The sequence below is a fragment of the Tauraco erythrolophus genome, chromosome 17, assembly GCF_009769465.1.
Source record: "Tauraco erythrolophus isolate bTauEry1 chromosome 17, bTauEry1.pri, whole genome shotgun sequence".
In the NCBI taxonomy this organism is placed as follows: Eukaryota; Metazoa; Chordata; class Aves; order Musophagiformes; family Musophagidae; genus Tauraco; species Tauraco erythrolophus.
The window spans coordinates 8,982,483-9,006,804 of NC_141481.1; the positions used below are offsets into that span (position 1 = coordinate 8,982,483).

At 45.8% G+C, this 24,322-nt stretch overlaps 2 protein-coding genes across 2 annotated transcripts; one reads left to right on the plus strand and one right to left on the minus strand.

The window, feature by feature from the left end:
* The first annotated feature begins 1,157 nt into the window (after positions 1–1,157).
* Positions 1,158–11,378, plus strand: LOC104374924 (cytochrome P450 2W1). The gene is made up of 9 exons (XM_009981149.2): positions 1,158–1,355; positions 3,685–3,847; positions 5,731–5,880; positions 5,973–6,130; positions 6,940–7,113; positions 8,099–8,240; positions 8,625–8,809; positions 9,310–9,451; positions 11,188–11,378. The coding sequence occupies exons 1-9, from the start codon at positions 1,158–1,160 to the stop codon at positions 11,376–11,378; spliced, it is 1,503 nt and encodes a 500-aa protein (XP_009979451.2).
* Positions 11,379–15,507: 4,129 nt separating this feature from the next.
* On the minus strand, positions 15,508–24,254 carry LOC104374925 (cytochrome P450 2W1-like). Its single transcript, XM_086622487.1, is given in 10 exon segments — positions 15,508–15,746; positions 16,252–16,393; positions 17,006–17,190; positions 17,497–17,638; positions 18,687–18,857; positions 20,832–20,986; positions 21,097–21,246; positions 22,511–22,596; positions 22,598–22,796; positions 24,089–24,254. Coding segments are annotated over 10 exon segments (1,635 nt in total).
* Between the last annotated feature and the right edge of the window lie 68 nt (positions 24,255–24,322).

A 24,322-nucleotide genomic window follows, 5' to 3' on the forward strand; every position in this document is an offset into this window, starting at 1 on the left:
GCTAGGTCCACTTCCTTCTCTACCTTCTTTGCGTTTGCAAGGCTGAGGACCTGTATTTGCTGAATAATAGTCTTTATATGGTCTAACCTTTGGACAAACGTACCTTTAGCCTTGTGTTTCCTGATCAGGAAGACAGCTCTTTCCTCCCTGAACAGTCTTATTCTGTTGGCTGTTTATTCCTGATATCCTCCGGAAAGCCACTATTTGACCAGATAGATCTGAATTCCTTCTGTAGAAGATTTAAACCTTTATAAGGGATGCAAGCTCCAGGTGTTTGGTAGCTTTGACTTGAAATAATTCCATTCTCCTGTCTTGTTTCCCTTCTGAAGCCTGCCAGGTCAGCTGGCTTCATTAACCTCATTAACTTCTTCCCTCTGTCTCTTAGAAGCTGCTTTCGCAAAATAAAGAATCCTTCCAGAAGTTTCAAATCTAATTTTGTCTCTCTAGTCCACTCATGAATCCACTCATGATCACTTGATCCAAGCTAATTTTCCACGGCTAGCTATTACATGTCCTCTACTTCAGACGCAAAGCCTGAAATCACATCCCTTCTGGGCAGGTCAGAGCCAACTTTATGAAGAAGTTTATGGGGTACAACCCCCAGGGATATATGGGCTTTACCATTATTAACAACCTTTGATCTCCACCTGATGTCAAGAAAGCTAAAGTCTCCCATAAGAACACTATTCTTCTCTCTAGTAACACAGAGATCTCAAACTCTACCCAAATCTGAATCTGGAGGTTTCTAATAGGATTTGAAGAAACCTTTTCATTTGCCTGTGTCAGCAAAGTGTTTGGAGGGTCACAGTGCTGCTAATAAAGGACCTCGAGGTCTCAGGGGGAGGAGGAGGTTACAGAGGAATGCCAAGCACCTTTTCCCATGTATATGTTCTTGCACACACATGCATGGGTTTGTAATTTGAAACTCTCTTTACTTCTGGACAGGCTTTGCAAACTGCTTAGACCACATTCTCTGAGGTGTTTAAAGAGGGTGGAGTATGCAGTATTTATTTAGGTACTCTACAAACCTTAATAAGAATCGAGTGCTTGTAGCAATCGCAGAGAGCAAACAGAAAGCCAGCTGGCAGAAACTGAACAGTGCCACTGCATTTTTATTGCTTCTAACTCCCCAAAAAACAGATTATTACTAAAAAAAAATGTCTTTTTTAATTTCATTTATCTCTGATCCTGCATTAATTTGTCTGCTGTGTGCAGCAGTATTATTAGCTGTACTCTATTTTTCAACTGGCTATAAAAATTCAGCTTTTAAATTTCCTCCTGGTCCAACTCCTCTTCCGATCATTGGTAACCTGCACTTGGTGGATATTAGAAGGCAAGATAAATCACTAATGAAGGTAGGACAAAAACCCCCAAACCCAGACCCTCATAGATTTTAAAGCTGCCTGGGATATATCAGTGAGAACTTTTGTCTTTTTTAATTCAAACTAAATTGTAAAGGTGTGAAAACTGCTTTACAGTATTTTTCTGGGCTTCTTCTAGCCAATGTCTGTGTTGATGCAATGTCATCGATGAGCAATCAACCATTAAAAAAAGACCTCTGGGTAATATGGGAATCCTTTATGTAATTGTGATATTGTACATGAAGTATATAATGCTTGTGGGATTTGAAATATTAATTCGACAGCTCGGACACCCAGAAATCTTTTAAAGCGTTAGGACATAACTAAGATGAAATGAAATTGCTTCCGTCCCCACCACCCCGGAGAACTGGCAAGGGGAATTCCACAATGCAGTGACCCCAAAACTGCTTCGGAGAGGGCCAAATCCAGACGCCCCGCTGCAAAATCCAGTTCCCTCCTGATGAACTGGATATGCATTAAAATCTAGACAGCAGTACAAGAGATGGAAAAGTTGCAATAAGGAAAGAGAACAAATAGCCTGTAAGTTCTTCTATTAACCTGTAGTTAAGACAACTTACCCCACTTGCGGTGGTAAACCGTTCTTTGGTGCAAGACGAGGCTGGCACAGCCCGGAGTGTTTATGTCAGGCTGCTGAGCGCTCCGTCCTCGCTGGAGCAGGCAGCACCCAGGGATCGACCCACTCCAGGGTCAGGGAGAGAGTGAGCAAACAGACAGCGGCGGGTCACGGCTGCCGTAGCAGCGGTGCTCAGCAGAGGCTGGCGGGTCTCCGGGCACAGCAGAACAGTGGGTAGCACTGCATGGGGTGAGGCTCCCGGGACCTGCTCTTGTTATGGGCAATGCCAGGGTCAGGGTCAGTTTACCCAGCAGGGCTGGGCAGACGTTGCTGCAGCCTCTGAGCGGCAGTTTGGAATTACCTCCGCATGCTTCCATCACCTGCCAGGCTATATTTGGTATTGCTTATGTTTGCCTTTACTTTGGGATTACTCCAGAGGGGTTATCCCTCCATCTCACCACGCAGAGAGCAAAAGAACGGTGACTGCCTTGAGCAGCAGGCACCAGCGCTTGTTGGCTGGGCACCCTGACGGGGGAATTTGCAGGGAATGGGGGATCTCCTCTCTGCCCTGCGAAAGCTGCCGTTGGACCCGGCGCGGGCTGAGGCCGCACGCAGACACCGCGTGTTTTGCTCAGGCAGCAGATTTAAGCTGTGGCTTCCCATCACTTTGCTCCAGCCCAGCCCAAATTCCTCTCAGCTGTCCCCAGCTGTGTTCGCAGGCTGCCCGGGAGCGAGATGCAGCCGCAGCAGCGGGTAAAGGTGGGCAGCGGCGTTCAGCCTCCCGCTGTCCCCAACGCAGCGCGTGCATTCCCCGCAGCCGGCCACGCTCCGCGCACAGCCTCCTCCCGGACCCCTTTCCTCGGGAAAGAGGAGCAGGGATCTGTGCACAGCACAGCGGCTCCAGGGGCACACAGAGGACATGCCAGCAGGACCACATGCTCCTGGATGGATTTTATCCCCCTGAGGCATCATGTTGCCTTTGTAAACTGGCTGGCAAGGCACAGCTTTAGTGGGGAACTGCGGAGAATTTGTGCTGGGGCATGCAGCAGGGAATAAGCCTCTCCGTGTTGTGGCAAAGATATGCCCAGAGCCTTCTGTGCAAAAGGAGCATCACTTTGTGTAGAAGCATGGGGACAGCCAGTGGTTCGGGCAACCTCCTGCTCCTGCCTGGGTTTCCCTGCTGAGCTCTAGGCACCAAAGCCAGGGCCGAGCAGAGGGGCACGGATTTGCAATTTGTGTTCAGCTAGGGCAAACTAAACATCTGGTGTGGGGCAAATGGCTCCTCTGGTGTAGTAGCAGGGATGCAGGAATGCTTGGTACAAAAGGAGCATCATACCAAAGCTTTCCAGTGTGACAGCAGCATTATTTGCACTGAAATGTCTTTGCCGTTTATGTCTTTATCCGGTTTGCCGACTTGTGTTGCCATTTGAGGTCTGGTCTTTAACTCTAGGTGGGTTTTTTTGTTTTTCATTTACTTTCTCCTTAACAGCAAAACCAGATCAATACGCATTAATGGGGGTGGGGGTTCTTTCATGGTAAGAAGCCTAAAAACCTAGCCAGGCGTCCGTACAAAGTGCCTCATGTTTGACCACGATGAGCTCTGGCTTACAGATGCCGTTTTACAGGTAGTGGCTCTGCGCCGTTCCCAGCAGGGCACCAGGACATAATATGTCCTTTAAGAAAGCAACAGGCACTTGTCTTGTGCACGCTCCCTCCTTTCCTGACCATCACAGCTCGCCTCTTTTTCAGCTTGCAGAAAAATACGGCCCCATCTTCACCCTCCACTTTGGGTTCCAGAAAGTTGTGGTCCTCACCGGGTATGAAGTTGTGCGGGAAGCGCTTGTGAACTACACAGAGGAGTTTGTAGACAGACCATCCATCCCAATATTTGACCAAATTCAGAACGGAAACGGTACTAGAGAAATGAACGGGGGTGGGCGGGAGGGACGACACCGTCGCTTAGTGCCAGCCTAACCGTGCTTCCCCGGAGCCCGGCTTTTAAACATCCCCCTTGGACCCTTCTGAAGCCAAGTCGACAGAAAATATTTGGCTTTCCTCACTTTCTTGCAACGCCTCATGGCTTTTCACTACAGTCATTTTTGCTAATGCACTTGCGGCCGATCCATATCCTAAATGTTCGAGGGTGAGGAGTGGGATTTTTAAAGGCACCGTGGTAATTCTGGGGTTAACTTCTGTAGGACGTCAATGAAAGCAGCTTGCTGCCACTACTGCGTTTATAAATTTTCCCCACAGTTTCACGGGACTTTGGACTAACTGGTTTGGCTGTTCGGAGCTGTAGGGTTTTTCCCTTTCTCCCACGACCAGGTGCCACAATTTTGGACATCATCAGTCCCCCATGCCTTGCCTCCCCACAAAAGCTCTTGGGTGGACCATGTGAAACGGGTTCAGGCAGAAGCAATAGGCTGAGGCTGGAAATTTGCCCCCACAACCAGCCTTGTGGTTTTTTGGGGGCAACTGAGTATTTCAGAGGACTTTTGGCCTTCTTTTTCCATCTTCTGCTTCAGCTGAGGCTTTAGCTTTGAGCATCCAAAAGGCAGCTTTATATGCTGGTCACAGGCTGAAGTTGGGATTACAATTAGAAATTAAATTACCCAGCCGTAATATCAATATATGAATTAATCACTACATAAGGAAAAGGAATCGATGGGGAGAAAAGCATTTTTCAGAGCTGATTTCCATGTAAAATATCCCTGTGGGAGACTGTCAGTATTGCACTATAAGTCCTTTCACACTTACCTTCTCAGCTCAAGTCTGAGCCACTCAGAGGTGACCCAAAGCTGTAAATTCACAGGGGCTGTTAAGTAACAATGGTCACAAATTTTCCCATGAAACATTTTTCCTTCAGAAAATGCCAATTTCTTGACTCCAAAGCTGTCTGCAGAAAACGAATAATCCAGATGAAATTGCCTGAACTAAAGAAAAATTGAAAATGAAGTTTAGAAATTTGCTTTGACGTTTTTAGAGCGAGAAGTTTTGCTTTCCAAATTAAAACTACACTGATTTAAAATAGTGTTTATTCTAGGAAAAAAATAAAATTAAAACCTTGCAGCCAAGATGGAGATGCAAAGTCTTTTCGATTGATGCAATCTGAGATAGCCTTTGGATTACTGACAAAATGTTTTCTTTCACTATTTCTAATGCTCTGATGGGATGAAATACACATCTCTGCTTGGTGGTGTTAGTGATCATCAAGGCATGAGCTCAGTCACCTCCACAAAATCACAGTATTTTTGCCATTGCTGAAAATACAGTGTTGCTGAGAATCTCAATAAAACAGTTCAGCACTGACCGGGGTGAGGAGACTGAATTATCCTATCCCACATAGATAAAATGTCTTTATGATCGGAATAGGATGAAGGGAGAAGCTTCAAAGATAGAAGGTTGTTGCTTGAGGCCTTAGACTTGCAACCAAACAAGGTCAGAAAGTTGCATAATTGACTTAGACCAACATCTCTCCCCAGCTCTACAGCCAGCCAGTCCTGATCTGAAAGCCATACCTGCTTATCCTGTACTCAGGAGAGGGCTGAGGCAGACTGGGTTGGGTGGGAGCTTGTTTTTCCCAAACTACAGGTTCAGTGAGAATGAGAGAACAGAGCTGAGAAGATATAGGGATGGGGCACATGGAAAAGGGAGACCCTTAGTCCCCAGATCCATGGGAAACCGGGCAGCAGAAACACTTGTGGAGATCCTTCTTCATCCAGTCCCCTATTTTGTTTCATGCGGTGGGGCTCCTCCATGCATGAGCCCAGCGGCGATGCCTCACGGCCTCCCCAGGTTTGTTCTTCTCTATCGGGGAGCTGTGGAGAACAACTCGGAGGTTCACCGTATCCAGCATGCGCAACCTCGGCATGGGGAAAAAAATGATAGAAGGGAGAATTTTCGAGGAGCTTCACTTCCTTATCGAGATGATCAAATCCTTCAAAGGTGAGCTGGAGACCACCATAGTGCTGTACAGCCTCATGTGCATCACTGCTGCTGCAACATCTCACTAACGCTTCCATCCTCTCCTGTCGCAGAGGAACCGTTTAGCCTGACGACCTTCAACTGTGCTCCAATCAACATCACCTTCATCCTGCTGTTTGGGGACAGGTTTGACTACAAGGACCCAACATTTGTTACTCTCTTAAGACTCATAGATGAAGTCATGATCCTTCTGGGATCTCCATATTTGAACGTAAGTAACCTGTCCCACAGAGTAACATTTTTTTCCACTGGCACATTGCGTTTGTGAGCCCCACAAACGATAGGATTTAGTTCATTGGTTTTCAAATGTTCAGAACCAGCCATTACACCTAAAATGTGACAGTTCTCCTGCCATATCACCGTGGTCATCACAAGTGTGCAGCCACGTTCCCCTTTGCTACCCCACTTTAAACCATCCTGAACATCTGCGTGGAGATAAAATGAGAACTGAACTATGGTTATTTTAGCTCCACAGATATTGTTGGTTTGGTTTGGTTTTTTTTTTCTTTTTCAACATAATTGCACCATCCAGGCTTTCTTTGCCTTTGCTGCATTTTCTAAAAAGACATATTCAGTGTTGATGTCCAGGTGAGTGAGATTTCACAGACTGCATTAAAAGTGCTTCTTTAGAGAGTGCTGAGAAAACTCTGCTTATCTTCAAACTATCATACCCAGTCGTTCATAACCAGTGTTGGAAAAAACTAACCAGTCCCACACTGCTCTAAACTGGCTGGTGGCCCGGCACACTGGAGCCCCAGCTCTGTTGAAAGGCTGACCAGGCTGTTACTGGTAAAGGATCTGTTCCCACACAACAGCATAAATTCTTAAAACTGGGTAGTACTAAATAAAGGCTCAAGGGTTGCAAAGCCCTCCGTTATGAAAATCTGCATGGGAAATCCCTGGGATGCTAAGATATTACTACTAGAAGACACACCTCATATGTCACGCCTTAGGAAGAGCTATTTCAGCATGTTGATGTTTCTTCAGACTTAATGCTTCTCTTTTTTAATTTCTCATCAGTATTTCAATTTCTACCCGTTCCTTGGATTTCTTTTCAAAACCCACAAGATTATGCTTGGGAAAATAGAAGATGTGCGTGTCATTTTAAGGCAGTACATCAAGGCAAGCAGGGAGGATATCAATGAGAACAGCGTGAGGAGCTACATTGATGCACTGATATTCAAGCAACAAGAGGTATTCGACTGCTTAGCTCTGTTGACTGTTTGCAATGTCTCCTTGGCATTTTCTAGCTAGAATAGTTGCTAAGTCTTGATTTCAGTCATGTCATGTAAACCTGTTGAAATCCCTGCTGTTATTCTAGTGGTATTGAAACCAGATGCCAGTCCCTTTCAGCTGGTGTAATTTATTGTAGGGATTCTTCTATCAAAATTAAGACAGGAAAACCACTGTCTCAGTCCACTCCTGAAATAGCAGCACTAATAATGAGAGACCAACTCCTTGTTCCTAGCAGAAAATGCATGAATTCACAAGAAAGCTGACTCTGCCTTTCTTTTTATGACAACAAATCAATTAATCATTGATACCGTTGCTCTAAGATGAATGATACACTTAACGTACTTGAATGGTAAATCATCTGTACAAGTCCTAGCCCTGCCCTGCATCTTACTTTATACAGACTCTGCAGTTTCACACATCAGTTGATTTCATTCAACACAAAATATTTGGGTTCTGAGTATTTTCTTCTTTCCAACTGGATCTGGGCCAACCTTAGGCACTGACTCTTCTACCCAGCTATGTAGAGGAAGGGTCAGTACAGTCCTAAAGCCCAGCAATGGCCTGAAAGGTCATTCTGAGCATTGTTGAGGATTCAGTCTTGCCCTGGGGCAGGAGGAGTCCCTCAGAGCCAGAATTAGCTGAATCTCCTTAGGTATACGGGAGCAACTGGGCTCTTCTCAAACCTGTGAGGCTGAGTCTGTGAACATTTGGCTCTGGGCTTCAGCCTGCTTCTGGGTGGAGATGGGTGCCAAACCAAAACTCCACTCCAAGCCTTCCATCTTTGGTGAATGCTGTGCATTCCAGATCAGGTCTATTTTAACACCCAATTCACAAGCACAAGATCATAGCCAACGGTGTCGTAGGCTATGGCAGTATTTCCCAAGCTTGCTGAATATTAAGACTGACGGTTTTAAGACCTTTCTTACCACTTATGTTTTTGAAGGAGAAAAACAAGAAAGACAGCCTCTTCCATGACGACAACTTAATAGCATCCATACTCGACCTGGTCATGGCGGGAACAGAGACCATAGCCACAACGCTCCAGTGGGCCATCCTGCTGATGATGAAATACCCAGAGATTCAAAGTGAGCTCCTTCCATCTATGGTCTATCCGTGGCATGGCTGATATGGGGAGGGGAGAGGCCTGGCCTCAGATCCACAGAAGCTCTTTTGCCTTAAGAACTGAATCCCATATCTCTATTATTGTGAACTCCGGATGTAATTAGATGCTGGCCAAAGTCACAACCAAATAGTCCCTCTGCCTTGCTGGGAGAGAGGATGAGTGGAGATCGAAGTATGGTGCTGGGGAAACAACCCATGCACGTGTCTGAATGAGAAATAGAGCAGGGAAGCCCCAGCTGGTGTTTTAAGAATTGTCTCCCTCCAGACCCTGGAAAAATATGTTTTTCCCAAAACTGAATCGAGAACTTGCCTCCTTGCTGGAATCCAACTGTGTTTGTTTCTTCCAGAAAAGGTGCAGGAGGAGATTGGGAGAACCGTCAAAGCTGGAAGCTGGGCCACGTATGAGGATCGGAAGAACATGCCATTTACAAATGCGGTGCTACACGAAGTACAGAGGTTTATCACCCTCCTGCCCCACGTTCCCCGCTGCACTGCTGTTGACACCCACTTCAGGGGCTACTTCCTTCCCAAGGTAGGTAACTGCTCCAGCCCAGCAACACACCCCCTCATTTTTGCCAGTGCCATTAAAGACTGGTTTCTTTAGAGGGAATTATAGGACTGAAGCTCAAAGTGTCCAAAGTCACCCCCAGAAGAGTTTCTTCCTCTCCAGTGACTATGTTGAGTCCAGAGAGACTGGTATTGTTGGCCTCAGTTCAGTCCCTCTCATGCTCAGGACTTCCTCACTGCACAAGTGACCCTGGCTTACCTCCTTGATGCCATCTGCACAGTGAAGTATCTGCCAGGGAATTTACAAGATCTGACCCTCTGCTTGAGGTTTTCACAGCATCACGTGGGGTCTGGCTTCAATCCTTGGCAATGCTGGGAAAATCTCACTGACTTCTCTCTCTACTGGCTGATGGGATAAAACCCCAAGTGGAGCAAATCTCCTGAGACACCAAAGTCTGTGTCACAAAATGAACCAAAACAGAGTCCTTTTGCTACCTTTTGTGCCTTCATGTACTTTTCTTCCAGGGTATAATTGTAATTCCATCACTCACCTCAGTGCTGCTGGATAAGACTCAATGGGAGACACCACATCAGTTCAACCCCAACCACTTCCTTGATGCTGAAGGGAATTTTGTAAAGAGAGAGGCTTTCTTGCCCTTCTCCACAGGTAACTGAAGGGCTGATCTGCTATGGTAGGACCATTTTATTACAATATGCACTAATGAGGTCTTCATGGCTAAATACTGTCTTTAACTCGGTCAATAAGCAACCAGGCAACGGAATGGAGTCAATTATTCTGCAACCAGGCAAACGGCTATTCTCAGAGCACACCTCTCCCACCAATGAAGGGCTTGGTTCCAAAAGGTTCAATAGAAGAGAAGACAAAGAGATCTATTGCATCCAAAAGAAGGTGGAAAAATGCCTTTAAGCTGTCTGGAGTAGGCGGATAACCAGACAGGACTGGTGGGGCTGCCAGCATAGCTATGCAGGGGGTTTCGTGAGCTCTCCTGGAAGTGAGGGTACAAACCAGGGACCCTCAAGTCTTGTCTTGAAGCAAGTCCCACCTGCCAATGGGTCTCAACAAGGCCTCCTCCATTTCCCACCAGAGCCAAGGAAGAGAGTCCCAATAAGGTTTGCACCTTGGCTGGGTATTACAGCCAGCAGAGACCAAATATGGGACAGAGTACACCAAACCATATTACTGTCACTGCAAAATCTAAATCCAAGGCCCTGGCTTGTTCCCAAAAATCACCTTGGACAGTGATTCTTCCAGTAGCACTTTTAAGAGGTCCCAAGGATTCCCAGCAAGACCTGTTCTTTTAGAGGAAGAAGCACAGCCCCGTGGTTAGCGAAGGTGGTTGGCATCCTGACGCTACCTCCATCTGTCATTTTGGTCAAGTTATAAACCTTTTCTTTTATTTTTTAATCTCAATTTCACCTGAAAAACACGATTAACATTCTGTCCCTGGAGGCTCACAAACCCAATCCCTTTGGGACTTAAACTGAGCTAATGACAGAAACAGTTGTTAGATATCAGAAACTCTCCTCTGAGCATCCTAAAAGAAGAAATATCACTTCTGCATTGCCTTCCCAACAGCCATAAATGCTTCCAAAGGTTGCTCATGTCCAGAAATGCCTGCCCCCAGTCCATGCCCTCCATGGCTGCTGGAGTATGCGTTATGAGAGGGCACAGCTGGATGGAGAAGTCCTGGTGAGAGTTTAGCAAATCCCAACACTGGAGGAGCCTGTAAGGAAAGGGAGATTTCCTGCAGAATCCTACAAATCCTCCCGTGCAACCTTACACTTTCCAGCTGTTCCTCTGAAAGGATGGCTTGAAGGGATTTCAGAATGTGCTCCAACAACAGACCCTCAGCAGTGACTTCTGCCATTAGGAAGCCTATCCTTGCTGTCCGCCATACAGGGACCCTCATGCAAGAGCTGGGAATCTAGCACAAAGAGGGAGTAGGAAAGAAGAAACAGAGTCTTTTCTAAAAGTCGGATGTAAGGATAGATTCCACAGGAAAAGTGAGTATCAAATCATTCCACTTTGGGAGGAGGTGGCATTTTTCTATCAGGCTGCTTTTTAAGCTTTAAAGATGCTATGGGAGTTGGAAGAGCTAAGGAGAGGGTAGGGTACATCATAAATGCATAATAATCCTGTAACACGGCTGTGACTTGCTGCTGCAGGTAACTGCGTGACAAAAGAGACCAGGCAGGCACACTGTGCCAGTGTGACTGGGACAGTTACCTTCAGCAACACGGGCTCCTCTGCTCCGAAATGCTCTGGTTTTGTTTCAAGGTTTTGCACCTGCTTCCATTGCAACATCTGAGATGCTAAAGTGTCCATGGCAAATGTTCTGGTTTGATCTTTCCATCAAGTAAACACACTGCTTTCATCTGCAGGGCGAAGGAACTGCATTGGAGAAAGCCTCGCCAAGATGGAGCTGTTTGTCTTCTTTGTAGGCTTGCTGCAGACGTTTACTTTTCGACCCCAGCCAGGAGTTTCAGAGTCTGACTTGGACCTTACCGTCCCCCAAACGACTTTCACACTAAGGCCTCAGCCTCAGGCAACCTGTGCTGTCCTGCGTGAATAACCACAGCCTTGCTGAAGAGCAACCCAACAAGTAGGGAAGCTGCTTAGACCCACCTTAGCTATGCTAGAACTCACCACTCCCTATCCTGCCACATCATCCTCTTTCACATCCCCTTCCCACTGTCTCCATCCACTCCCACTCCATTGGTCTACACCACCACAATCCATAGGTTGCTGACCCCCTCCCATGCTGCAAGGAGGTGCATATAATCAATTAGAAACCATGATAGTGATTGACACACACTTCTTCTCAAGACAGACCGTGCATGGCGGCAATGGAGGCACCAAGGAGGTGGTCTGGTGAAGGGGATGCAGCCCATGAGCAGTAGATGTGACACTCAGGCTCTCATGGCAAAGCAGTGAAGCTCGTATCACAGAAATCTGCCCAAAATCCTGAGGAAAGATGCTCTGCTGTTTGCTGGAAGCCACAGAAATACACTGTGGGTCACACACTTGAATCATCTGTAGGTACCTCCTGAACTTTTTTGAGCTCTCTAATTATCCATAGCTTCTAGCAAAATCCTGCCAGCCTAGGCAGCAAAGTCAAACGCTGAGAGTCCAAAACCAGATCAATTCATGTACTTTCAGAACAAAGTTTTTTCTGCCTTGGAACGGCGTTTCCTGAAAGATTCCCAAAATCTGGAAACTCATTTAGACAAGTAAGTGCTGTTACCACCAAGTTCAACACTGCAGAAAGTCACGAGATTTGTACCAGCAACCAATCATAAAAGGCTAATGATACAGAAAATAAACGAGACCCATTTCTAGTTTTATGGATCTGTCTTTCCTGACCTTGTTAAATAGGAATAAACACTGTTCCTCTCTTCAGACCTCCTGGGTAATGTTAAGAGCCAACATCAGCAGTGGTATTTGGGATGGTCTGGCCATTGGAACCAGCCATGCAATTTCCTTGCAAATGGTGTCTAATTTCACAGTGCTTATATTGCACACACATGCACAAGAAAAATTGGGATCAGGGATTAGATGAGACCTGGTTTTGGTCATTTTCCTTTCTTCTGTAGCTCTGTCTGGCTGTTTTCCCTGTCTGTAGCACTCTTGTCTGCCATCATGTTCTACAATCTTATATCAGTTAATGTATAGCTCAGGCAGTTTTTCATCCATTTATCTGCCTGTGATTTGCCACTTCTCCTTACGCATTTTCTTATCATGTGCTTTACCATATTTTTGTTTCCCCCTTCATGGGAACCAAATAAAGTTTTAATCCCATGTCCTCATTAGATTTCATATGCCTGCCACCCAACTTCACATTACAGAGAAATGCAAATGCCATGAAAGGTTGATCCTGACACCAAAGTGACAACGAATATTGTAAGCTTTACTTACATCTCATGGGTGAGAGGTTCTCCATACCCTTATCCTACTTAAAAATGGCTTAACAGGAGACCTTCTATATCTGCAGAGTGGTTCCTCCAGGGCAAAGAGCTTTTCCTTTGTGCTTAGCTATAGCCTACTAGTCAGTCCTGGGGATAGCCTTGGGTTTTCGCTTTTAGGTCTTCAACTCTTGCTTGGAGAGGCTGAATGAAAAGTTGCCACCACAGCTTCACTGATGCTGGGCTGTCCCTCTGCTTAGTGCCTTGGTCTCCGAGCCTCTCACTTCTTGCTCTCCCAAAGCATCACCTGCTGGCAATGTCACTCTTGAGGAGTGGTGGCAGCAGGATGAGGTCTTCTTCAGGGAAGGTGGGGAGGGATAAAGCAACTGAGGAGCAAGCCACATATCAATTCAATGAAGGAAGTCTTGGCCTTGCCAAAATTAAAAAAAAAAGACTTTTCCCTTTGGCTTCAGAGAGCTCAGGACTGTTCCTGCTCTAGCCCCCTCCAAAAGTAACATGAACTCCAAACAGACATGGCAACATCTAGTGCTCCAGAGGACAAAACTGGGCTGGGTTCAAATCTGCATGAATTCACTGGTGGAAGCTCAGACCTGACCCCTTGTCATGGGCTTTTAGGGCCTTGGCTTCGAAGGTGAGAGATGGATCCCTTCCTACACATCATAGCAGCCTTCAGAGCCTGCTCTTTTTGGACATCACCTCCTGCACTGGCACTCTCTGGCAGGCAGAGCCGAGCCTGCGGCACTGCTGGCCGCGTGCAGACATTCAGCAGCCTGTCCAACACCCAAGAGCCAGGAGCTATCAGGTGCAAATGGCCAAGGAAAACAGGTTTCTCTGATTCCTTTGAAAAGTGCATCCTACTTGTGCCTTGGTTAGCACATGGATGGATGGAAGTGCTCACTCCCCAGCGCACTGAATTATACAGCTGAATGTATCTCCGCAAAAGAGAACGCCTGCCTCCCCCCGCTTATTCCTTCAGCCAGACGATGGCAGAACATTGCTTATGACTCAGCTTTGTATTTATCAAGCACAAAACATTGGCTCTCAGGGGTGGAAACACCATTTCCACACGGCTCAGTGGCCCTGAGGGTCTTCTCTCTGGCTGCAAAGCATGTTTGTGTGTTGCAACACACAGACCTGAATTGAAGACAAACATCTCAGGGAGAGACAAGTGGCTCAATTTTTAAAATAAGATCTGAACAAATCCGGCTCCCACTGTGTCTGTGGCTTGTTCCACGTGCAGCTGGCCGGGAAGCACGTCCCAGAGCCCAGCCTGCCATCCCTAGCACCGCATGATGCTGGGACCAGGGGCTTCTGCATTCAGAGGGGGCAATGAGCAGGTGCAAGGATTGCAGCAACTGTATGGGTTGGTACAACGAGGGCTGTCTTGTATCTGCAGCCGCTCTGCCCAATGGCCAGAGCAATAAACATCGAGCAAAACATAATTTCTATTTTCTTTTTGCCACGAGATGGCACCACGATCCCTTTGAGTCGCAGCCAGCCCAACCCTGCACCCCTCCTGGGGCAAAGCGCTCTGCCAGCCACCGATCCAGGGCTGTCCCAGGAGGGCAGAGCTAAGCCTTGAGCCTTCATGCACCCCTAGTCAAACTGCATTCACCTGCAAGCAAGGCTGGGAGCAAAGACACATGCACTATTTATTTACCATTAACCTGGGAGAATCAGGTAGTATGCAGGGAACAGGAGGAATCTTCTCCTCCCCATCCTACAGCAGACGAGGATCACTCCCAGGGGTTAACCAGCTCAAACTCTTTGTGGGACAGTGGCTCAATCCACCTCCCATTGCCATCCTCTCCAATCCTTCACTCAGCATTTCAGAGCAAGGAAGAAGCCAGTTGCTGTAAAAGAGTCCTATTGCTTTCACTGACGAGGAGATGTGATGACGTTTCATCTCTAGCCATCAGAGAGGAGGAGAAGAGGAGATGAGAATGTTGGGGAAAGAGAGGGTCCTAACAAACCTCACAGAAAGCTGGGGGAAGTGAGGAAAGGGGAGATGGACAGGTTTTCTGTCCCTTCGCCTGGATCTGCCCAGCTTCTCTGCTGCTTAAGGAAAGAGTGTTTTAGAAACATCTTTGCAATGTTTGCATGCTTGCTTGTTCACATATGGTGCTCTGAAGAGAAGTTGTGCTTCTGTATCTGAGCTACCTTTGTAAAAATACAAGAGTGGGTCTTCACTTGTCTGGGGAGAGCTGTTAAGTCCCACATCAGGGCAGGCGGAGCAGAGCCTGTACCAAGAAAGGGCCAAAGACTCCCAAAGAACCACGCTAAGGTCCCTCAAAGCAAGGGGAACCTAACAAGTCCAGCTCTTGGCATCTGGGATTCAAAACCAGAAGTCTGGAAAGTGTTGGAAGAGCATCTATGAGACATAGCAAGAGCAGGTATCTGGGAATAATTTACCCTGTGTGCAGCAGGGAACAGGAAAAGGGCAGGGATTAGATGATGACCACATTTGTATCTAGTATTTCTCTCCAAGTGAAGAAATTATTCACTCTTCAGAAGCCTCCTTTCCCAGAAGCTCAGAACTAGAATAACTTTCTTATGTCATGTATTTGATGTGTAAAGTAGTGGCTGTCCTGTCATTTCCAGTCACGTATCTGGTTGGAATTTTCCAGGTAACCTCACCCACCAGCCCTCCTCTGCTTCCCAGAAAAATATTTGTCCAATAGATATTTTAAGCATATAGCCAGTACTTGGAAGGCTTTGAGCAAGAAGACACAACTTGTATCTACTGCACAGGGATCTGGTTTCTTCTTTGTGCATCTGCTACGCTCTGCAGAAAACAATTATGTGGATTTTTCTCAGTTCAGAGCCTTGGGCTTGTTGGTGCAGCACAGCACAGGCACACTGTGGATGGGGTCTCATGGTGAGTCCAGCTTCTGCAGTTGTGTCCAGCTCAGATTCTTTGACCCCAGGTGGAGGCTTAAAAGTAAATTTCTGGATCAAGCCTGTGAAGATGAAGAGCTCCATCGTGGCAAGACTTTCTCCAATACAGTTTCTCCGCCCTGCAATGTCAAAAGCATGGCTGTTGGTGGAGTGATTGGGAAAGCAGTGGCTCAACCTGACACCTCTTCCCTACTACTTGGTAGCAATAGTGTGAGGAGCAGTATAGACCTCAGAAAGGCAAAACAGTGTGGCATGATATGCAGCAGCCATGACGGTTGGTCTCCTATAGGCATTTGAACAGGGCTGTTTCACTCTGAGCCTGGACGGAATTGATCAGGGACAACCTAGAAACCAGCCTTCCCAAGGCAGAGGGAAGATGGAACTCTTGCTTGAAGGCATTGAGTCTTCCACAGGTCCCAGTGGTCTTAAAACATCAGTGCCTCTCAGCATGGGCTGAGGGGCTGTTTGCGAGTCATTGAAACCCAAAGTGGGTGTTTCTAAACCATTCCCACCACTGCTGTCTGTGCTGTTCCCAACAGAGGCTTGGATGCTGCCACTCGGCTAATATCTTCTGAGGGACTCTGAGAACTCAGTGGCCGGGGCAGGATCCAACGCTTTCGTTACCTGTGGAGAAGGGCAGGAACGCTTTCTTCTTTACAAAGTTCCCATCTGCATCAAGGAAATGGTTGGGGTTGAACTCATCTGGTGTCTCCCATTGCATTTTATCCAGCAGCACAGAGGTGAGCAGAGGAATCACCGTTGTTCCCTGCAGCACAACCAGGCTCTGCTTTAGCACGTGTGGATGTAGCCAATTTCTGGCTTCGCCCATTCAGCCGTGTAACTGTTCCTCCCTTTGGGCTGTGTCTGGAAGCAAACTTCCACCTCTGAAGAACTGATTTCTGGGCTTGTACATGACCCTCAGTTAGCACGGATACCCAGTTCACTGGAATTACTGACTAATATGTGATTAAACAACAATAGTCATTGGCTGTTCCTGAGTTAGGAAGCAGAAGACAGACGTGGGCCAGGCTTCCTTCCTGCCCAGCTGCTCTCTGCTTGCCTCAAGCAGCCACCGAGACAATGCCATGGTACTCCAGAGGCAGAACTGCTCTATAGGGTATGAATGGCAAAGGAGAGTGAAGAGAACAAGGAACAGACTTCAGATTACAAAGATTGACTTATGGGAAATGGGAAGTTGTGTGCGTAACCCCGAAGTCACATTGGCTTTGGTCTGGACTCGGAGGAGATGGGGGATTAGGGAACTGGCTCTTCCCCACCAAAAGCCCTGTGCTTCAAGCTCCCCCACTCCTTGTGACATTCTGCCCTGTGGGTCACCGGTGCGCTGCACCCCCCCTCTTCATCTGGAGAGCACAAGTACCTTGGGGATGAAGTAGCCTTTAAAGTGGGTGTCAGCAGAGGTGCACCGTGGAACATGTGGCAGGGGGATGACAAATCTCTGCACCTCATGAATCACTGCGTTGGTAAATGGCATGTTTTTCCAGTCCTCAAAGGCAGGCAAGCAGAGAGGGCCAAGATTTTGCTCAATCTCTGCGTGCACCTTTTCTGGAAGGCAAAACAAAGGCATAAAGTGAGTTTCCTCCAGTGGTAAAGCACCTCCAAATCCCACCTCGTGATGACTGCTGGTTGGGCCATCCCAGGCAGGAGGTTGCCCAGTCCCTGGGAGCAGAGAGAGAACCCCACAGTTCCTTTGGTCCTGAATGGCAGCATACAACACTTGGACAGAGGTGGACAGGTTCCAGCTGCTCAGAGTTTGGATGCGTGAGAGGCTAAGCAGCTTTTACAGGTGAGCGGCACTTATAAAGTCACTGCACCCTACGTAAGAAAAGTAACACCATAAAGGTGTCTTACTTTGAATCTCAGCGTACTTCAGCAGCAGCAGGATGGCCCATTGCAACGTCGCGGAGGTTGTCTCAGTGCCAGCCATGAGCAGGTCGAGCGCAGAGGCCAGTACATTTGCATCGTGAAAAAGTGTATTGTTTTTATTTTCCTCCTTTAGGGAAATACAAAGAAAAAAAAAAGATTAGCACAGAAAGAGACAACTAGGACAGGTGACCTAGTCTTCAGCGACATCTCAGTGGGATGCATGTGAGTTACAAGTGCCAAGATGCACCACATTGATGTTTCAGTACAGAAATGCTTCAGTTTTCAGCAGAAATATTTTCGCACTTGAGATTTTGCCCCCCAGAAGCGAACTAATTGGAAAATTCATTGATTTTCCAATATCACAGGACATTTATCTGCTCTGGGCAGTGGTCATCTGATGGGCTCAAGACTTCCATCCGCTACCTATGGATCCTGAGAAGATGGAAAATCGATGAGAGGTGCAGGCCCATGCCTTCCCAAGTCAGGAAGCTGGAATCTGTCTAAGTGTATGCCAGGCCCTCCTAGGGGCCACAGGAAAGTCGTGAAGGCCCAGGACACCACTGACACATCAGCTCTGCTGTCCCTGCTTCACGCTGCTGATGGGAAATACCTTGCCCCTTCCTATGTGCAACAGGAACACGGACAAGTCATCAAGCCCAAGTACCCGTCCTGCCCACCACCCGTCTCAAGTACGCGGATGCAAACAGTTGGAGAAAAAGGGCAAAGACCGTCCGCTCCTTCCTTGCTACACTCCTACGCTACCATTCCTCTTGGCAAATCCGCTACGTGGGAGCTGGTGATGTGTTTGCACAAACGCAGCAGGAACTTGTGCATCTCTGCAGCTGGGAATCTGCTGCTTCTTCCCATGCCCGTAGGGAGGGATGTGCCTGCTAGAGTGCATTGGGAAAAGGACATTCCCTCTCTCGCACTCCAGCAAGGAAGGCACTGGAGCTGACACCTGAGGACAAGTTTTAGACATTTGTGCAATACGGTCTAGTTAATGATTTCTTGCTTTTCCTTCAGTATACAGTATTTAACATATTAGAATAGGAGGATGTTTACCCCAAATTTAAGTATTTTCACATAGACCATAGTAGAGCACGTTCATTAGACAAGCAGCACGGAGCATCTCTGTGTAAGGCACCGCACGAGGAATTGTCAGATTGTTAAAATACCTCTTGTTTTCATACTAATGCATCCATGTAGCTCGTCAGGCTGTTCTCATTAATTCTTTCTTTGCTTTCCTTGATGCACTTCTTTAAGATCACACACACCTCTTCTACTTTTTTCAGTATCATCTTGTGAGGTTTGAGGAGAAATCCAAGGAACGGGTAGAAATTAAATAACTGAAAAGAAAAAAAAAGGAAAAATAATCACAGAAAAAAATCCTAAATTCACCCATTACCTTGTAAAGCTCAAGTATCATAATGGAGAAATCATTTATGTGAGGAACCCAATGACATGTGATTGGAGTCTCTTTTTTGGTAACTAAAAAATTTTAATGTGCAAAAATGCCTCCTCTTATTAAAAGTTCTCTACAGAAATGAATGGAGCCTATCAGACTTGTCTAGACAGAGCCTATAAACACGAATTAAAAAAAAAATACAATTAAGTGAAAGTGATAGTAAACTCATGAAACAATGAAATTACATTTTTAAAGAGGTAATAAAGCAAAACGACAAAGCATTACACATTACGCAAAGAAAACTCCAATGTTTAGCAAGCCAAAATACTTACGTTTTAAAGTTGTTAGATCATCATTTTTAACTTTCACATGAATTATAAATCAATTACACTCAGTTCTCAGCATCGTTAAATTTCACAGCACAATAAACAGTTGCATTTTATGTGCAGGGGGGTTACTTACACCGTTTCTCAATGTTATAAGTAAACCAGCTGGAGAATAAGATTCACAAATCTCTTGATCTTGCAAACTGGTTATAATTCTTGCTGTTTTCTGCAAAAACTAAACCTGCCATAGAGATTAAAAGAAAAGGGATGTTCTACTACTGTAAATTGTAACTATCGTAAACAGTTCTCATTCAAGGTAGTAAATTCATTGGCATCTTTTTCTGTATCAGCTTTTTGGATGACTGTTTCAATATTGCCTTAAGTAACTAATACTCTGTTCTTTGTGATGGAGGATGAAGTTTAACATGAGCTCCTGGCTCAGATGAGAACCTCTTAGTTGGAACACTCTTTTTATGCAGCTCCATTGAGCAGGTATTGATTTAATGCCACAATAGGAGGTATGAGAGGTCCATGTATAATGTGTGCAGCTCTGTACTTTGTACTACTACTCTGTAACTTCACTAGTTTCTTAATCTTGTAGCAAGAGACCAAAACCTAGTAACCCCCAAATATACCTGCAATTGTCCCTAAGACAAGAGGTTACTTTTGGGATGTTCACACAGCATCCAGCAGAAAATAACTGGAGTGAGCTTGGCTATTTTCATTTGTACATCCACAAATTAAGTCAGTATTTAAATAGTTTTATCCCTGGTGTGTTTTTAAAGAAAGAAACTCTGTCCATGCCTTCCAAGAGGGACCTGACTCCCTCCTGTCTCTTCTAACTGAGCCTCGATAGGACTGAAAATACGAGGGAGTAGAACATGCGGGCATTTTGTGTTTTATCTGCGTACTGCTGGAAAAATACTGACAAAACCAAAAATCAGATAAACAGAATCTTTCTGAACTCTTTGCCAAAAGTGCTGCAAACATTTTTGAGACACACTCCAGGAACATTTTCCTGCAGTGACTGTGAAACACCAAAGACAGAAGGTTGCCCAGATCCCAGTACTGTATTAGGGTCTATTTCCTCATGGGAGACTACAATTTGCCATAAACCATAAAGTTTGCTAAATAAAGTGACTAAAAATAATAACATAAAAGACAGTGTCTATAGCACTTCTATGAACTTCCACTGATGCTGCTGGATGCTGCCCACTCCAAGTCTCACCATGCTGGAAGCCTCAGTTACTGCACTTTCTGGCTGTAGAAGAATCAAGCACATCCCTTCTGCTGGCAAGGTCACATCAGCATCTCCGCCCAGTGCCACCACGTGATGTTGGACTGTCTTCACAGGAGGATTTCACGAAGGAGGAAAAACCCAAAACAAAGAATCTCACCCCTGCCCATGGCAGGTGGGTTGGATTAAATGATCTTTAAAGGTCCCTTCCAACCCAAACCACACTATGATTCTATGAATCTTACATTTCAGTAACCTAAAGATTCTCCAAAACCATCCAGCAATAGTAAATTGGGTTGACTTACCAACTCTGATGAGATACTGGAGCATCTCAGCACAGAGGGTAACTTACACGCAAGAACGGAAAGCCAAGAAGGTGCATAACTTCATCTATGAGTCTTAGAGTGAGAAACGTTCGGTCTCCATAATCAAACCTTCTCCCAAAGAGAATAGCAAAGGTGATGTTGGTGGGAGCCATATTCAAAAATCGTAACTGGAAAGGTCCACCTAGAAATGAATAAAATCATAACTGTATTGGTCATTTCTGGAGCAACCCAGATGTCTTCACAGTGGCTTTATAAAGTAGCATGAAACACCTGATGCCATCTCCAGCTCACCTTTGAAAGATTTGATCAACTCGATGAGAAAGTGAAGCTCCTCAAGCATCCATTTTTCTCCAAGATGCTTCCCCATGCCAAGATCTCGCATGGTGGCTATGGTGAACCGCTGTGTCGTCCTCCAGAGCTCTTGAGAAGAAAAGAACACACCTACAGAGGGATTGCATGCCCTGTTAGCTGAGGCAATAGAGGATTTTCTCAGAAACACCAAAAGCGCAGCTGAGGAGCGCAGGTATTACTTAACCTGGAGGAGACAGCTTGGGAGAGGACTGGGGGGCTCTGTGGGGGGATGGCTTGGGAAAGCACTGCCCCAGGAGGCAATATTCTAAACAGTCGGGTGCTGTTCACACCAAAGCTTTTGGTTTGACTTGTTTATAGCTTTATCTTGTTGCGGCCATACACAGTAAAAAGTTCTGCACAGGCTATTTGTCTCAGGCTGACTTGTTTTTCCCTAGAAAAACGACTCAGCTGTTTCAGAGAGCAAGGCTAGGAGCAGATGACACCGCTCCATCCCTGTCAGGAACAGCACAAATGATTTCACTGAACAACTTGCGTTTTAGAGGACGAACTGTATACTGCGCAGAGGAACAAGGAGGGGTGGCAGGGAGGCACCTTTGCTTATGGCTGGGGAACACCTCCCAGCTGGATAACCCATCAGCCAAAAAAAGCGCTCAGTCAAGAGGGCACGGAGGTGTTTGGGTACAATTCAGAAGTCCTCCCTTCCCAGGAGGGCTTCCAGGGCTGAACATAGTCTACATCTTCATATGGTGGTTGGGAAAGTCGCGCAGTGTACTCTTCCTCACACTGGGCCTCTTAAAAACAAGATGAAAAAAAACCCCACACACTGTATGCATTATATACATATTAGGTCATCAAATCTTTCCCTTTCAGCCCCGGATTATTTCCTTCATTGTTTTTCAATGTCTAGTCTTGGGCAATGTATTACTTTTTAACATGCGATTCAGAAACATGCCAAAAATGTGTTTACAGAAGTAATTGTTTGAGGTACAAACAGCCCGTGCTATTGCACTCTTGCCAGTTCTTGCAGTCTTTATCATGAGTCATGCGTGATCCATGCTTTGTCTGAACTCCCAGTAACTGTAGAAAAGAGATTGCATAAGGACCTCAGCCTTCGCATTGTGAAAAATAATTTCCTTCTCTCTATGCTGAAAAAAAGCCCTCTTGAAATGTGACTCAAGTGCCACTAAAAGCAAAAAAAAACCTGATAAGGCAAATATAAAGATTCCCAGAAGTATTTTTCTTAAGAGAACAATCAACTGCCCCCAAGTCCCAAAAAACCTAGCCCTCGACAATAAGGACACTGCTCAAGACTCTTAAATACTGTTGCAATTGAAGCGACATGCTTGAGAAACAGCACAGCAAGGATGTCCTTATCTTTTCAGCCTGCCAGTACCATTTCCATGTTGGATGTGATAGAATATGGGTATAGCTGGTCTGTCCGCAAACACATCCACCGTGTTCAGAAGGGCGTCCTTTACTGCCAGTCAGCACCACCACCTTCTGAAACCCCAAATAGACGGTGAACACGGGGCCATATTTCTCTGAAATCCAGAAGGAGAGAAAAATCAGAGTGTGGAGGTCATCAGTGGGAGCAGTATGTCCTGCTGGGTTGGATGAAGAGCGGCCTTCCCTCCTCCTTCTGTGGCCAGAAGGGCTGGAGAGATGCCAGAGATAAATCCCTGAGACACTTAAATGAAAGAGGAATCAAAGCAAATAAACACTGGTCTGTTCAACCCAACAGCTTCCATAAAACCTCTGTTTTTCTGAGCTGGTTGGGGTCCGTTTGGCGCAGTGGGTTAAAACAGGCAGAAGGTAACAAGACATTTTGGGCACCACCAGCACATAAAAGCATCACCAAGATCTGCCAGACAGCTATGGAGCAACTGCTGATCGGGCAGGCTGTAACACTACCATCCACCGCACAAGGATGAAAGAGAAGAGCTGCCCTTAGTTATTAGAAAAAGTTAAATAAAAGCTTTGTTGCAATTAATGCAAAGAGGTATATAATATGATCCACCAAGGACAGACATATGAAAGCATACGAAACCATTGCTCTTTCAACTGGCCTTAGAAAATTACCACAATACCACACTCTGCTTTTTATTTCTGCTGCAGCATAGCTGTCAAGCCAATGCACAGCAGGACTTTATCATGAGATCTGAGATACCGGGTGGTAGGAGCTCTCTGGAGGCTCACCAACATGGTCCTGCCAGGCCTTACATGGAATTAAGACTTGACTGAGAGCAACAGAGTTGAAACTGCATAAAGCTACCATGAGATCGAGCTTGGTGTCCCATGAAAGGAGACCAATTCTGGCGTTGTAAACCAGAGGAGGCTCTAAAGTTTAGCAACCCCTTCTGCTGTACCAAAGCAAAGGGGTAGCCCAGGCAGAGACTAATCAGTGCTTCAGCAATATAGCCAGATTTGTTGAATTTATGCAAAAAAATAGTTCACAGGACACATCTCTTCTTCGGGTTGTGCTATTTTAATCCCCGTTCTCATGAAAAACTGGCAACACAAATCAGAAATACAAGCTATTTTGGCAAGCACAATCAAGCATCCATCTTGTAGTTTGGTTACATGGACACTCAAATATTTTATTTTACAACACAAGGAACATGCCAAAATTTAGGTCCATCAGTCCGATCCATCCCTCATTGAAGGGGAGTTGGAACTAGATGATCTTTAACATCCCTTCCAACCCAAACCATTCTATGATTTTATGATCTGATGTGGATACTCATAGTTTTCAATGCATGAGTAGTTCTCACGTAAGAGCTGCTCATATTTAACATCACCCTCTGCAGAGTTGGGATGTAACAGTTTCCTTGGTCATTGTGAAACATTCAAAACATTTTTTTAAAAAATGCATTGGCACCAAAGATAATCTCAGAACTGTCACTAGAAGAGAACTTTTAATAAGCAAACACTGACATTCAACACCCTAGAAACAAAAGACGCTTGTTCTTACCTTCATTAGTGGGCAGGTTTGCTTCATTTCCAAAGCCTAGCTCAAATTCTTCTGCCTGCAATAATTTCCCAGCTCCTGGGAGTCCCATATCTGCTTTATTATTAGGCATCAATAATGAAATTTCTCTCAAGATTTCCTCTTCATCCCTGTCTTCCATCCTCTTCATCTAACCTCTTCTGCACACAGACAGCTCTTTACTTCTGCCTTCTAGCTCTTCACCTTACAAATGCTGAT